At 42.7% G+C, this 14,185-nt stretch overlaps 1 protein-coding gene across 1 annotated transcript in view; it reads right to left on the reverse strand.

The window, feature by feature from the left end:
- Positions 1-14,185, reverse strand: part of MOSPD2 (motile sperm domain containing 2) — a 146,581-nt gene that overhangs the window by 19,940 nt on the left and 112,456 nt on the right. The window contains exons 12-13 of the mRNA XM_073668080.1: positions 12,471-12,567; positions 11,906-12,035 (exon numbers count right to left, since the gene is read on the reverse strand). Coding sequence (XP_073524181.1) covers positions 11,906-12,035; positions 12,471-12,567 — 227 coding nt within the window. The remainder of the gene's footprint in view (positions 1-11,905; positions 12,036-12,470; positions 12,568-14,185) is intronic.

The raw sequence follows: 14,185 nt of genomic DNA on the forward strand, positions 1-14,185 counted from the left end.
TCTTCTGTAAGATGTTAAGCTCCTTCCTGGTAGTGGTAGTCAGCCAGAATTTGGCAATTTGAAGGAACTTTCCACTTTCAAACAGTATTCACCAAAAGACTGCAGTCATGTAAATAGCAAAGACAGATAGTAGTCACGCTTCCGGAGTTGAACTCTCCACCGCTGATCTGGTCTCTGTATTTTAGCTGCAGCGGTGACATCATGACTTATGCACCTGTTACCGCTGCAGCCAATCATTGAGCTCACTTCAACATCAGCATGACTGCAATCAGCTGGAGACTATTTTTTTTTTTAAAGTGGAATGCCCCTTTAGTTGAGGTTACGTTTAACTAATGGTTAGAAAACAATCACAAGAAGACTCTGGATATAGAAAAATGCACAAATGAGTAGCACACTTCACACATGAACAATACATTTTGTGATTTTGATAAAAAAAAAAAAAAAAGTGCTGCGGGCACAAAGATGCCAGTAGATGAAAGGTTATTGTGGCACAAAAAGGAGTTTAGAAGACGAATATAACATTTGCACCTAATGAATGAACCTTATCCAGTCCTAGCGCAGAGAATCATAGGTATTAGAACCTGCCTGAGAGATACATTTACACTTATTTTTTGCTGTAGAAATTTTACGCCATTGGAAATAAAACTGTATATTGGGCTACAAATACAACATTTTGCAAGACATAGTGCACAAAAGTGTAATTGGACATCCAGCTTTGAACATGTTCAATGGCTTTTGCTATTTTAAAAGGGTTGTCCCAACTTCTGAAATGGGTAAAATTGCAAAGTGCATTTAAAAGAAAGCAACTTCGTAATTTATTTTCATTTAAAAATCATGACAACGGAGGTTTTTTTTTTCAATGTTATAGTTTTTTACTCATTACCTAGGGTACCGGCCACCTCTGCATACTATGAGCAGTAGTTGGTCTCCTAGGCAACAAGACTGCTCTAAATCAGAGTTTCGCAAACTCCAGTCCTCACGGGCTTCAACAGATCATGTTTTCAAGATCTCATTAGTATTGCACCGATACGTAAATTTCTGGTGCCTTGATAATAATTCCATCACTTGTGTGATACTAAGGAAATCCTGAAATCATCATATGTTGAGATTTCAGAAATATTATTATTTTTATTAGTATTATTATTTATTTTTACAGTACTATTAATTCCAGGGTGCTGTACATATGCAAGGGGATTTATACACACACATTAATATATTGCTGATAATGGCAACGCTTGTGAAATTCAAAGTACTTCTAATTCTCAAGTGCACCTTCATTAATGCCTGGCCGCATGTCATTAAAAGGAAAGACGTGAACAGCAACACAAACAATAATACTTCAAAGAGACTCTGGACTTCAGTACAAGAATTAATTGCCAGAAAACACAGGGTTTTATGTAATGAGTAGAGATGAGCGGTGTTCGACTACAACTGTTCGCCAATCTCAAATTCGAGCTGTTTTGGGCGGTGTTCGAGTTGTTCGACGAACCCGAACGATTTGCAAAAAATTCGGCTGTTCGAGGTTATGTTCGATAACTGTTCGTGCACCAAAAGCGTGTCCTGCATGTCTGGCGCTATTTAGAGCAGTAATCATGCAGGGATTGTCTGCCACTCACTGTAATGCCACAGCCATGGAGGTTGTGGCATTACAGTGATTGCCCAAATCGATGGGAACAGTGCCAACAGTGAAACATGAAAAGCCGGCAATTCAGCAGCGGCATACACCGGTACCCGACAATTTAGAACAGAAAGAATAGAGCATCACACATAGATTAGATAGATATAAACATGTCAGCCACATATATACGAAGTACAGTGAAAGTGCTGCTTACTGTACTTGTCATTTAGCGTAAAGGATTTATCAAAAAAAATAATAGTGTTTTCATGCACCGTCTCTTTAAAAAAGCCGGCCGGCAATTCAGCATCTGTACCCAACAATTTAGAATAGAAGGAATAGAGAATCACACATAGATTAGATAGATAGAAACATGTCAGTCACATATATATGAAGTACAGTGATAGTGTTGGTTACTGTACTTGTCATTTAGTATTAAAATAAAGGATTTATTATTAAAAAAATTGGCGTGGGGTTCCCCTTAATTTTAGGCTCTAGCGGAGGTTAAGCAGACAGCTGGGGCAGATGTTTGAAGCCTGGGAAGGGGGTAATACCCACGGAGCTTCCCAGGCTACTAATATGAGCCCCCAGCTGAATACATAGCCTTTACTAGCTATTAAAATGGGGGACCCCCCAAAAAAAATGACGTGGGGTCCCCCCTAATTTAATAGCTAGCAAAGGCTAGGCAGACAGCTGGGGGCTGATATTAATAGCCCAGGAAGGGAGCCATGAATATTGGCCCCCTCCCAGGCTAGAAACACCAGCCGTCAGCCGCCCCAGAAATGGCGCATTCATAGGATGCGCCAATTCTGGCACTTAGCCTCGCTCTTCCACGCTGCCCTGGTGCGGTGGCAGGGGGTAATAGGGCTGGGGTTGATGTCAGCTTATAATGCCAGCTGACATCAAGCCCAGGTTAGTAATGGAGAGGCGTCTATAAGACACCCCCATTACTAACCCCATAGTCAAAGTTAAAAAAAACCCACAAACACCCAGAATAAAGTCCTTTAATTGAAATAAAGACACAATCCTTTATTGTTCTAAATTAAACCATACTTACCATCACGCCCATTCCAGCTGAAGCCAACGATCTCCTGCAATAAAAGAAAAATAATAAAGCAACATCATCCTTACCATGGTTCCCACGACAGCTTCAGCTCTGCTACATCGAGATGACAGGCTGGACCGCAGCAGAACGCTGCCATCCAGCCTGTCATCCCGCAGACACTGAGAAGCGCAGGCATGCTTGCGCTCTGCAGTGTCTGGCTGTGACGGCATAAAGATGAGACGAGTTCATGTCCAATGAACTCGGCGCACCTCATGCACGTCACTGACAGCGTGGGAAAATTCTCACGCTGAAGCGCTGAGTGCAGGAGAATTCTCCCGCGCTGTCAGTAACGTGCATAAGGTGAGCTCATGTCCAATGAACTCAGCTCACCTCCTGCACGTCACTGACAGCGTGGGAGAATTCTCCTGCACTCAGCGCTTCAGCGTGAGAATTCTCCCACGCTGAAGCGCTGAGTGCAGGAGAATTTTCCCACGCTGTCAGTGAATGAATGCGCCATTTCTGGGGCGGCTGACGGCTGGTGTTTCTAGCCTGGGAGGGGGCCAATATTCATGGCTCCCTTCCTGGGCTATTAATATCAGCCCCCAGCTGTCTGCCTAGCCTTTGCTAGCTATTAAATTAGGGGGGACCCCACGTCATTTTTTTGGGGGGGTCCCCCATTTTAATAGCTAGTAAAGGCTATGTATTCAGCTGGGGGCTCATATTAGTAGCCTGGGAAGCTCCGTGGGTATTACCCCCTTCCCAGGCTTCAAACATCTGCCCCAGCTGTCTGCTTAACCTCCGCTAGAGACTAAAATTAAGGGGAAACCCACGCCAATTTTTTTTAATAATAAATCCTTTATTTTAATACTATATGACAAGTACAGTAACCAACACTATCACTGTACTTCATATATATGTGACTGACATGTTTCTATCTATCTAATCTATGTGTGAAGCTCTATTCTGTCTGTTATAAATTGTCGGGTACAGATGCTGAATTGCCGGCCGGCTTTTTTAAAGAGACGGTGCATGAAAACACTATTATTTTTTTTAATAAATCCTTTACACTAAATGACAAGTACAGTAAGCAACACTGTCACTGTACTTCATATATATGTGACTGACATGTTTCTATCTATCTAATCTATGTGTGAGGCTCTATTCCTTCTTGTCTAAATTGTCGGGTACCGGTGTATGCCGCTGCTGAATTGCCGGCCGGCTTTTTTAAAGAAAGCGTCTTCTGAGCAGTTTGTCAGCTTTTGGACACCTTTGAAGGTGTTTTCTATGTGTTTCTATGTGTTTTTGTTTGCCTGCCATTGGTTTTAACGGTGTTCGACGGTGTTCTAAGGTGTTCGACGAACAGTTCCTCGAACATCCCGGTGTTCGACGAACCGAACCGAACCCGAACACTACGGGGGTGGCTCAACACTAGTAATGAACAACTACTCAACATTACCACTCTATTCATTATAATAAATAGGAACAAATTCTGAGAGAGAACTTAATTACCGTATATTCCGGCGTATAAGACGACCTGGTGTATAAGACGACCCCCCTACTTTCCTGTTAAAATATAGAGTTTAGGATATATTCACCGTATAAGACTACCCCTTTTCCAACGCATACCAAACACCGGTAAAAATTTAAAAAAAACAGATTTGAATTTAACATGGTCCTTTTTTAATTTAAATTCTTATGACATGCAGGTATATAGCAGGAAAACTGTCACTCATAAACATATTAAAATAAGGGGGACCCCACGTCATTTTTTGGGGGGGTCCCCCATTCTAATAGCTAGTAAAGGCTAGGTATTCAGCTGGGGGCTGATATTAGTAGCCTGGGAAGCTCCGTGGGTATTACCCCCTTCCCAGACTTCAAACATCTGCCCCAGCCGTCTGCTTAACCTCCGCTAGAGACTATAATGATGGTGGATCCCACGCCAATTTTCTTTTTAAAAAATCCTTTATTTTAACACTAAATGACAATTGAGGGGTTAATAAAGATGCAGTCCCTAAATTATTATTAATTTTGTAATTAATTTTTCCCAAAAATGTTGACGTGGGCTTCGCCATATTTTTGTGTCCAGCCAGGTACAGCAGGCAGGAACGGGCTGCCCCCAACCACCAGCTGCCTATTTGTACCTGGCCGGACACAACAATATAGGGAAGCCCCTTTTTTTTTTAATTATTTCATGAAATAATTTAAAAAAAAAAGACGTGGGGCTTCGCCCTATTTTTGTGTCCAGCCAGGTACAACTAGGCAGCTGGGGGCTGGAATCTGCAGCGCAGGGAGACCCAAGCTTTCTGGGCCACCCCCGCTGCAAATTGCAGTCCGCAGCCACCCCGGAAAATGGCGCGTTCATAGAAGCGCCATCTTCTGGCGCTGTACCCAACTCATCCAGGGCCCTGGTGCGGTGGCTCACTGGGTAATAAAGGGGTTAGGGCCAGCTTGGTATTATCGCTGGCCCTAAGCCCGAAATTCATGGGGTCACGCCAATATTAGACATGACCGCCATGAATTTCTAGTAAAGTAATTAAAAAAAACACAACACCCAGAATAAAGTCCTTTAATTGAAATAAAGACACAATTTTTTAATGTTCTAAATTAAACCATACTTACCATCACGCCCATTCCAGCTGAAGCCAACGATCTCCTGCAATAAAAGTAAAATAATAAAGCAACCTCATCCTTACCTTTCCATGGTTCCCAGGACCGGTCCAGCTCTGCTACATTCACATGACAGGCTGCACCGCAGCAGAACGCTGCCGTTCAGCTTGCCATGAGGCAGACACTGAGAAGCGCAGGCATGCTTGTGCTCCTCAGTGTCTGACTGTGACGGCATCCAGATGAGCCGAGATCATGTCCAATGAACTCGGCTCACCTCATGCACGTCACTGACAGCGTGGGAAAATTCTCCTGCTCCCCGCATGCGCAGTAGAAGTTTCCCACGCTGTCAGTGACGGACGTCCAGGAGGTGAGCTGAGTTCATTGTCGGCTCATCTGGATGCCGTCACAGCGAGACACTGAGGAGCGCAAGCATGCCTGCGCTTCTCAGTGTCTGCGGGATGACAGGCTGGATGGCGGCGTTCTGCTGCGGTCCAGCCTGTCATCTCGATGTAGCAGAGCTGAAGCTGTCCTGGGAACCATGGAGAGGTAAGGATGAGGTTGGTTTATTATTTTTCTTTTATTGCAGGAGATCGTTGGCTTCAGCTGGAATGGGCGTGATGGTAAGTATGGTTTAATTTAGAACAATAAAGAATTGTGTCTTTATTTCAATTAAAGGACTTTATTCTGGGTGTTTGTGTTTTTTTTAACTTTGACTATGGGGTTAGTAATGGGGGGGGCTTATAGACGCCTCTCCATTACTAACCTGGGCTTGATGTCAGCTGGCATTATAAGCTGACATCAACCCCAACCCTATTACCCCCTGCCACCGCACCAGGGCAGCGTGGAAGAGCGAGGCTAAGTGCCAGAATTGGCGCATCCTATGGATGCGCCATTTCTGGGGCGGCTGACGGCTGGTGTTTCTAGCCTGGGAGGGGGCCAATATTCATGGCTCCCTTCCTGGGCTATTAATATCAGCCCCCAGCTGTCTGCCTAGCCTTTGCTAGCTATTAAATTAGGGGGGACCCCACGTCATTTTTTTTGGGGGGTCCCCCATTTTAATAGCTAGTAAAGACTAGGTATTCAGCTGGGGGCTGATATTAGTAGCCTGGGAAGCTCCGTGGGTATTACCCCCTTCCCAGGCTTCAAACATCTGCCCCAGCTGTCTGCTTAACCTCCGCTAGAGCCTAAAATTAAGGGGAACCCCACGCCAATTTTTTTAATAATAAATCCTTTATTTTAATACTAAATGACAAGTACAGTAACCAACACTATCACTGTACTTCATATATATGTGACTGACATGTTTCTATCTATCTAATCTATGTGTGAAGCTCTATTCTGTCTGTTATAAATTGTCGGGTACCGCTGCTGAATTGCCGGCCGGCTTTTTTAAAGAGACGGTGCATGAAAACACTATTATTTGTTTTAATAAATCCTTTACACTAAATGACAAGTACAGTAAGCAATACTGTCACTGTACTTCATATATATGTGACTGACATGTTTCTATCTATCTAATCTATGTGTGAAGCTCTATTCTTTCTATTCTAAATTGTCGGGTGCCGGCTTATGCCGCTGCTGAATTGCCGGCTTTTCATATATTGTCACAGAAGCGATGCGAACTTCCCAGCTCCGGACACAGCGCAGCGCTTCTGTGACAAGTGAAAGCTGTCAGCACAGAAGCCCTGCGCTGTGTCCGGAGCTGGGAATACGCAGCGATGTGTCAGTTTCAGCACAGAAGCGCTGACTGTCTGGACCTACCGCCGCCGTATTTTAACTCCCTCCACCTTATATTAACTCCGACATGGCAGGGATACGGCCACGGCAGCTTATTAACACCCCCAGAGTATCCCCGCATGTCAATTTCTGAAAGTTTAAAAGCATTACCGGCGTATAAGACGACCCCAGACTAGACAGAAGATTTTTCAGTCTTCAAAAGTCGTCTTATACGCCGGAATATACGGTAATGACGATTCAGCGCCAAAGTTGGTGCTTCATTAAACTTCAGAAGTCTCCATGCTTTCCGCAGCCTAAACCTTTTGAACCTACAATATTCATAAGATTTAAATGCCAAAGTAATTACAGATAATACGATTTCTTCTATTATTTTCTGCCAGTATATTTAATGCTTTTAGCCGATATTATTTCTGACCAATAGCTACTGTTTTAGTAAAATAATGAGCTTTCTTATCAAAATACAGTATAAGGGCTACTGCTGTGACCCTCACACACAGTTCATCCCTCCTATACTGTGATGCTTTTATGCTTTTCATCTGGACGAGAGTTGATGATATATCAAAAAATATCTGAACCCAATGTAAATGGCTAGATATATAGCCCCCTGAGGAAGGGGTACAAAACGCACGTCGGGGTGGAGGGACACAGGACCTGACTGTACCTTATTCCCTGCGTTTGATACTCTGGTAATTATACTAATACTATAGGCTGAACTCTTGTTTGATGTACTAATATGCATATCTACGATAGCTATGAAATGTTAAGAGGATATTAGCTTATCTTTGTTGTAATCTAACAACCATTGTATGATCTCATGGTCCGTAGGTCTTGTCTTGTGTCCTTCCTTGTTGAGGTACCTATTTATTTTAAAAATAATTTTAAATCTAGATAAAAACTATATTTTATTATATAAATTGTTATTCTCACTCTATATATCTAGTCATTTACATTTGGTTTAGATATTTTTTGATATATGTATATTTTTTAGGGTGATTTGATGACCTATGGGTTAAATAATTAATTAGTACTCTATCTTGATTTGACATAGAGTTGATGATGGTCTGGATCTTCAGGCACCTGACATAGAGGGATTGAATGAGAACGTAGAGGTTTCTAACATTCTTCACTTAGGTCAATTTTTGATTGGACAACCCATTTATTTTGGATGAACATGCACAGATATCCACTAAAAATCCCGTCACCAATGAAGAGCTTACCCAATTGTGAGCAAGACCCAATATTTGCATTGGTTACATAGGAAAGAAAATGCTCCACTTTTTTGTTGCACCTTTTAGCAATCAAGCAGATCGCTTCTTTATTTTTCAACATGGCGCTTAAGAAAAAGAAGTTCGAGAACCTGACTGGTTGCTTTGGGCTGATGATCTACTTAATTTTCCAACTGGTTTTGGTAAATGTCTTACAGTATAGACACTCCATCCATGAATTATCGTCCCATAGTCCTAATGGTGGCACAGAGAATTTGGCAGTCTTCAAGATGCAAAAAATATATTGGTTTATTGATATGCAATAGGATACATCATGTTTCGCTCAATCACATAGACCTTCATCAGACATCGGATTGTGGGAGGGACTAGGTCTTCTGTAATGGCAATCCAGCATTGGAGAATGGCGCCGCACAGAGGGGTCTCCAATATACATAACACGACTACAAAATACCTAGCCCACCCCTCAGTCTGATGAAGGTCTGTATGATTTACCGAAACGACAGATTTCTGGATTGTATACCAATAAACCAAAATATACTTAATGCATCACATGGACTGCCCAGTTCTTTGCACATTTGTTATATGGGGTAACACCTGTATTCCTTTGCCTATGGTCCTAATAGTGGCATTTTATAAGAAAAATGGATAAGTATGCACAAGTATACAAAGTATGAACATGGTGATTGCAGGCTTGTCATGGATGAGGTGAGATGTTCCTCAACACTGGAGCTGGCTCTCCATGTCCATAGGCCAGATACTAGCCGGTATTTGCCTCAATGTGATACGCTATCAGTTTTTTTTTGGATTGGGAAAAAAAAAATAAAAGTATTGTGGATCTGTTGCTGATAGGCTAAAATCAATGCAGAGTTGGACTTGCCATTGCAAATGTCCCATTCATGGCATGTCTGAATCTCACCAACTTTACAAACATAAATGTGTTTTTAGCACTAAGATATGTGCTGCATAACAAAACATTTTCTACATGTTTAAGTCAGAAATATACCAGGTGGAGCTCCAAAAGTCCAGATCACATTAAAGAAGCACCCCCATTTTTTTTAACCTCACCTCCACCTGATTGCCTTTTACACTTTGTACTTATAACATGTGAGCCAACTTCCCGTTTTCTTTCCCTCAGCCTCTATCTTGCTTTCTAGCTTTCATCATGCTTTTTTTTTCCTCTATGCCCTGCCATCAATTTCACTTGGCATCATCACATGGGCATCTATCTACAATCTCCATCTCCTGGGATGACTGTGTGATTATCTGCCCCTCCTATAGTCTCCGAAATAAGCGAATATAATAATAATAATAATTTTTATTTCTATAGCGCCAACATATTCCGCAGCACTTTACATTTTAGAGGAGACTTGTACAGACAATAAAAGACATTGCAGAATAACAATAATCACATAAATCAACAGATACCAGGAGGAGAGAGGGCCCTGCTTGTAAGCTTACAATCTAATATATTATAAGCATACACTATGGAGGCTGAACGGTCACTCCTACACTACAATTTTGTTACAGGTACTGTGCAGTCATCATCATTATCCTGGATAAAAGCTTCTGCCCCCCCACAGTGAAGAACTTCAGTGATACAGTCCATGCAATGGCATCATATAGGAAAAGTCTATTGACTGAGAAGGTGACCCACTTCCCAGAGCATAACGCTATGCAAGCAATTCTCAGGGGGTCATCACCATGTGATCACAAGACCTAACTGAAGACAAGTATACCATCCACCTCCAGACAGAAAGGAACATTAAATAATATAATACTAGCTGATTTACATATAGTGGAGGACTAATGACAGGATGAATTAAAAAACAACAAACCTGCAGTGCTACATTAATATACTAATAGTTAAAAATTCTGGTTGTGTGAAGTCATCACTAGAAGGCGCACGATGGATAAGAAATGACCTCAATAAAAGCTGTGAATGTGTCCCCTGGTGCACCTCCTTATTTAGTGTATCAAGACTGGATATACGGTATATTTTGACCATGTGTTATAATTTATAATGATCAGTAATGTGAATAAAGTAAGCTGAATAAATAATTAAACCGCAAGCTTTGCTGTCAAAAAAGCATATTATCGTATTCCAGTGGAGCATAGCACATAAAATACACTGCTCAAAAAAATAAAGAGAACACTCAAGTAACACATCCTAGATCTGAATGAATGAAATATTCTCATTGAATACTTTGTTCTGTACAAAGTTGAATGCGCTGACAACAAAATCACACAAAAATCATCAATGGAAATCAAATTTATTAACCAATGGAGGCCTGGATTTGCAGTCACCCCCAAAATCAAAGTGGAAAAACTGTACAGGCTGATCCAACTTTGATCAAAATGAGGCTCAGTATTGTGTGTGGCCTCCACGTGCCTGTATGACCTCCCTACAACGCCTGGGCATGCTCCTGATGAGGTTGCAGATGGTCTCTTGTGGGATCTCCTCCCAGACCTGGACTAAAGCATCTGCCAACTCCTGGACAGTCTGTGGTGCAACGTGACGTTGGTGGATGGATCAAGACATGATGTCCCAGATGTGCTCAATCGGATTCAGGTCTGGGGAACGGGTGGGCCAGTCCATAGCTTCAATGCCTTCATCTTGCAGGAACTGCTGACACACTCCAGCCACATGAGGTCTGGCATTGTCCTGCATTAGGAGGAACCCAGGGCCAATCGCACCAGCATATGGTCTCACAAGGTGTCTGAGGATCTCATCTCGGTACCTGATAGCAGTCAGGCTACCTCTGGCGAGCACATGGAGGGCTGTGCGGCCCTCCAAAGAAATGCCACCCTACACCATTACTGACCCACTGCCAAACCGGTCATGTTGAAGGATGTTGCAGGCAGCAGATCGCTCTCCACGGCGTCTCCAGACTCTGTCACATGTGCTCAGTGTGAACCTGCTTTAATCTGTGAAGAGCGCAGGGCGCCAGTGGCGACTTTGCCAATCCTGGTGTTCTGTGCAAATGCCAAGCATCCTGCACGGTGTTTGGCTGTGAGCACAACCCCATCTGTGGACGCCGGGCCCTCATACCACCCTCATGGAGTCGGTTTCTAACCGTTTGTGCAGACACATGCACATTTGTGGCCTGCTGGAGGTAATTTTGCAGGGCTCTGGCAGTGCTCCTCCTTGCACAAATGAGGAGGTAACAGTCCTGCTGCTGGGTTGTTGCCCTCCTATGGCTCCCTCCACATCTCCTGGTATCTGCTCCATGCTCTGGACACTCTGCAGGTAGACACAGCTACCCTTCTCGCCATAGCTCGCACTGATATGCCATCCTGGATGAACTGCAGTACCTGAGCAACTTCTGTGGGTTGTACTGTAGAGGGGTGAGAGCAATGGCAAAATGAAAGAGTGACCAAAACAACAGCCATAAAGGATGAGAACAGAGAAATGGTCTGTGGTCACCACCTGCAGAACCGCTCCTTTATAGGGTGTCTTGCTAATTGCCTATCATTTCTACCAGTTGTCTGTTCCATTTGCACAACAGCAGGAGAAATTGATTCACAATCAGTGTTGCTTCATAACTGGACAGAATGATTTCACAGAAGTGTTATTGACTTGGAGTTACATTGTGTTGTTTAAGTGTTCCCTTTATTTTTTTGAGCAGTGTAGTTCCCACCTTGGATTGTGGCATTATGGACATCAGTGCGCTTTACCTGTGCTCCATCACCTTACTCCTGGGCACTTCCTTCCAAAACTGTGCCAGTTCCTGTGCTCCTGTCCCCGACGATTGCTCCATCTCAGCGGCCATTACCAAGAAGCGGTCTTGAAGGGAAGCTGTGGATGCTTTGCAATGTAAAAGAAAACAACAAGAAAAAAAATAAATAAGGAAGAACCCAATTTGGGAAAAATGTTTAACAGACGGAGATTAACATTTCCTATTACACTTGGAGCCAATTCATCCAGAGCATTTTCTGGGCTGTGTCTACCTGCGGAGAAGCTTCATGTAATTGTAGTGCAATCAATCACGGGCTCGGCTTGTCATGACAAGGTCTTGAGCTTTCCTTATATTATGAAACGTGTGTGATGAGAAACGTAAACCTAAAACGTTTCCTTACAGCTTCTATGGAGCCTTTCTTAAGTGCAGAGGGTTTCTGTGTAAGATCGAGAGACGGAAATGCTCCTAATTGTAATAGAAAAATCCTCCCTGAATAAAAAGACAAATCTATTTCTAAAAGTAAACCCCATACATGTCTTCTCATACAAGTTACACTACATTACCTGCATGCAGGGAGACCACAATGTCGACCGTCGAACCGGGTTCACAACTGCTGTTGCTTGGCTTTACCCGAAATTTATCAGGGGCTGTTGTCCTCACCTAAAGGCAGAATGTATAGGTAAAATTGGCCCAACTTAAAGGGTCACTGTCCGTACAACAAACGTTACATAAATCAATAGTACAAGCCAAGAAAATAAACTTTATAAGGCATCTTTTTACAGAAAAATGCTCATTTCTCCAGTTATCAGATTGTTTCCCCCTGCCTCTTGCACAGAGCATTTACCAGTAACACTCAGTAGCCCTCTCAGCTAATTTATGACCACATCAAAGATGGTCTCTCCTTTGATGTGGTCTGTGGTTATAAATCAGTGCAGAGGAGCTCAGAACAAGCTACAGAATCAGTGCAGAAGAGACTGAGACTGACCAGCTTCACTGGGAGGTCAGGTAATACCTGCTGCCCCTAGAAGTGTATGGAGAGGGGAAGCTTAGGGCAAAGCAGCTAGATTCACAGCACAGCTCAAGTCTATTGTAAATTGCCCTTTGTGTTGCAGCTTTTAAGAGTATATAAGAGAAGTAGGGGAGCAGCGTCTCCTCTATTCTCTTTGCGCCTTCTATGGGAGACAATATAGCAGCTGGCCCTTTCCACCTACAGTAACATTACTGATCTATGGAGAAAGCTAGTGCCGATTTCCATAACAGAAAGGACAAATAATTATAAACTATAAGAAAAAAAAAGAAAAATCCTTTAAAAAGCCTTAACGCACCATGTGATAACACACCTTATAATCTTAATCAGCCAGATGATTAGATTTGTTAGGCCAAGAGAAATACACTATTGTGTTTGTTGACTTATGAATGTATGTGTATTTCTGTGGCTAAGGCCTCAAGTCACAGGTCAGAGGTAAAGTTGCAGGGCTCATTCAGGTCTCATTGCTTGAGCTACTCAACTTACATAGTTGGTATAGCAGGGGGCGCTTTAAATCAACATTCAGCTGGCTTTAATATAATATGTAATTAGCATATTAACAAACATCATTGTTCACAGACCCAAGAGGAGACAACAATCAGGGTTATACAAATACTGGTCTGTCCTTCTTGACCAGCCATGGAAATACACACATTTACAAGTCAACACAAACACAAAAGTGTATTTCTCTTGGCTTAACAAATCTAACCGTCTGGCTGATTAAGAATATAAGGTGTTTAGTCACACACCACTCCAGTGGTTTTTTCTTATTACAGCACTGGAGTGGTGCTACTAATCTGAGTTCTCAGCACCTAGTATTATACTCACCAGTTGCAGTCTTCATCTTTTATCGGCGCCGCTCTAGTCTGTCTCCAGTAGTTTATGACCTGCCGGATCGCTCCAGTATTTGCTGGGCGATCCAGAAGTAGTCACAATCCAATGTAGGTCTAGGAGAGCCAGAAAGAGGATCTCATAGACTTACATTGACAGCTTGTGACCGTTACCGCTAACATCCAGTCAGTCAGAAGTTGCAGTTACAAGACAGCGGAGTGGAACTGGAATGGCACTGGGAAGAGCTGAAGACAGCAGCTGGTAAGTATAACACTGGGGGAAGAAAACTTAGATTAGTAGAATTACTGATCTAAGGATACAGCTGGTTCTGTCAGGGAGTTTGTGACTTTTTTATTAGTTTTTTTCTGAGCTCATCTCCACTGATTTATAACCACAGACAACATCAAAGGAGAACTGATC

This window comes from Phyllobates terribilis, unplaced genomic scaffold, assembly GCF_046119375.1.
Source record: "Phyllobates terribilis strain yellow unplaced genomic scaffold, ASM4611937v1 Scaffold_2__4_contigs__length_985480577, whole genome shotgun sequence".
NCBI lineage: Eukaryota > Metazoa > Chordata > Amphibia > Anura > Dendrobatidae > Phyllobates > Phyllobates terribilis.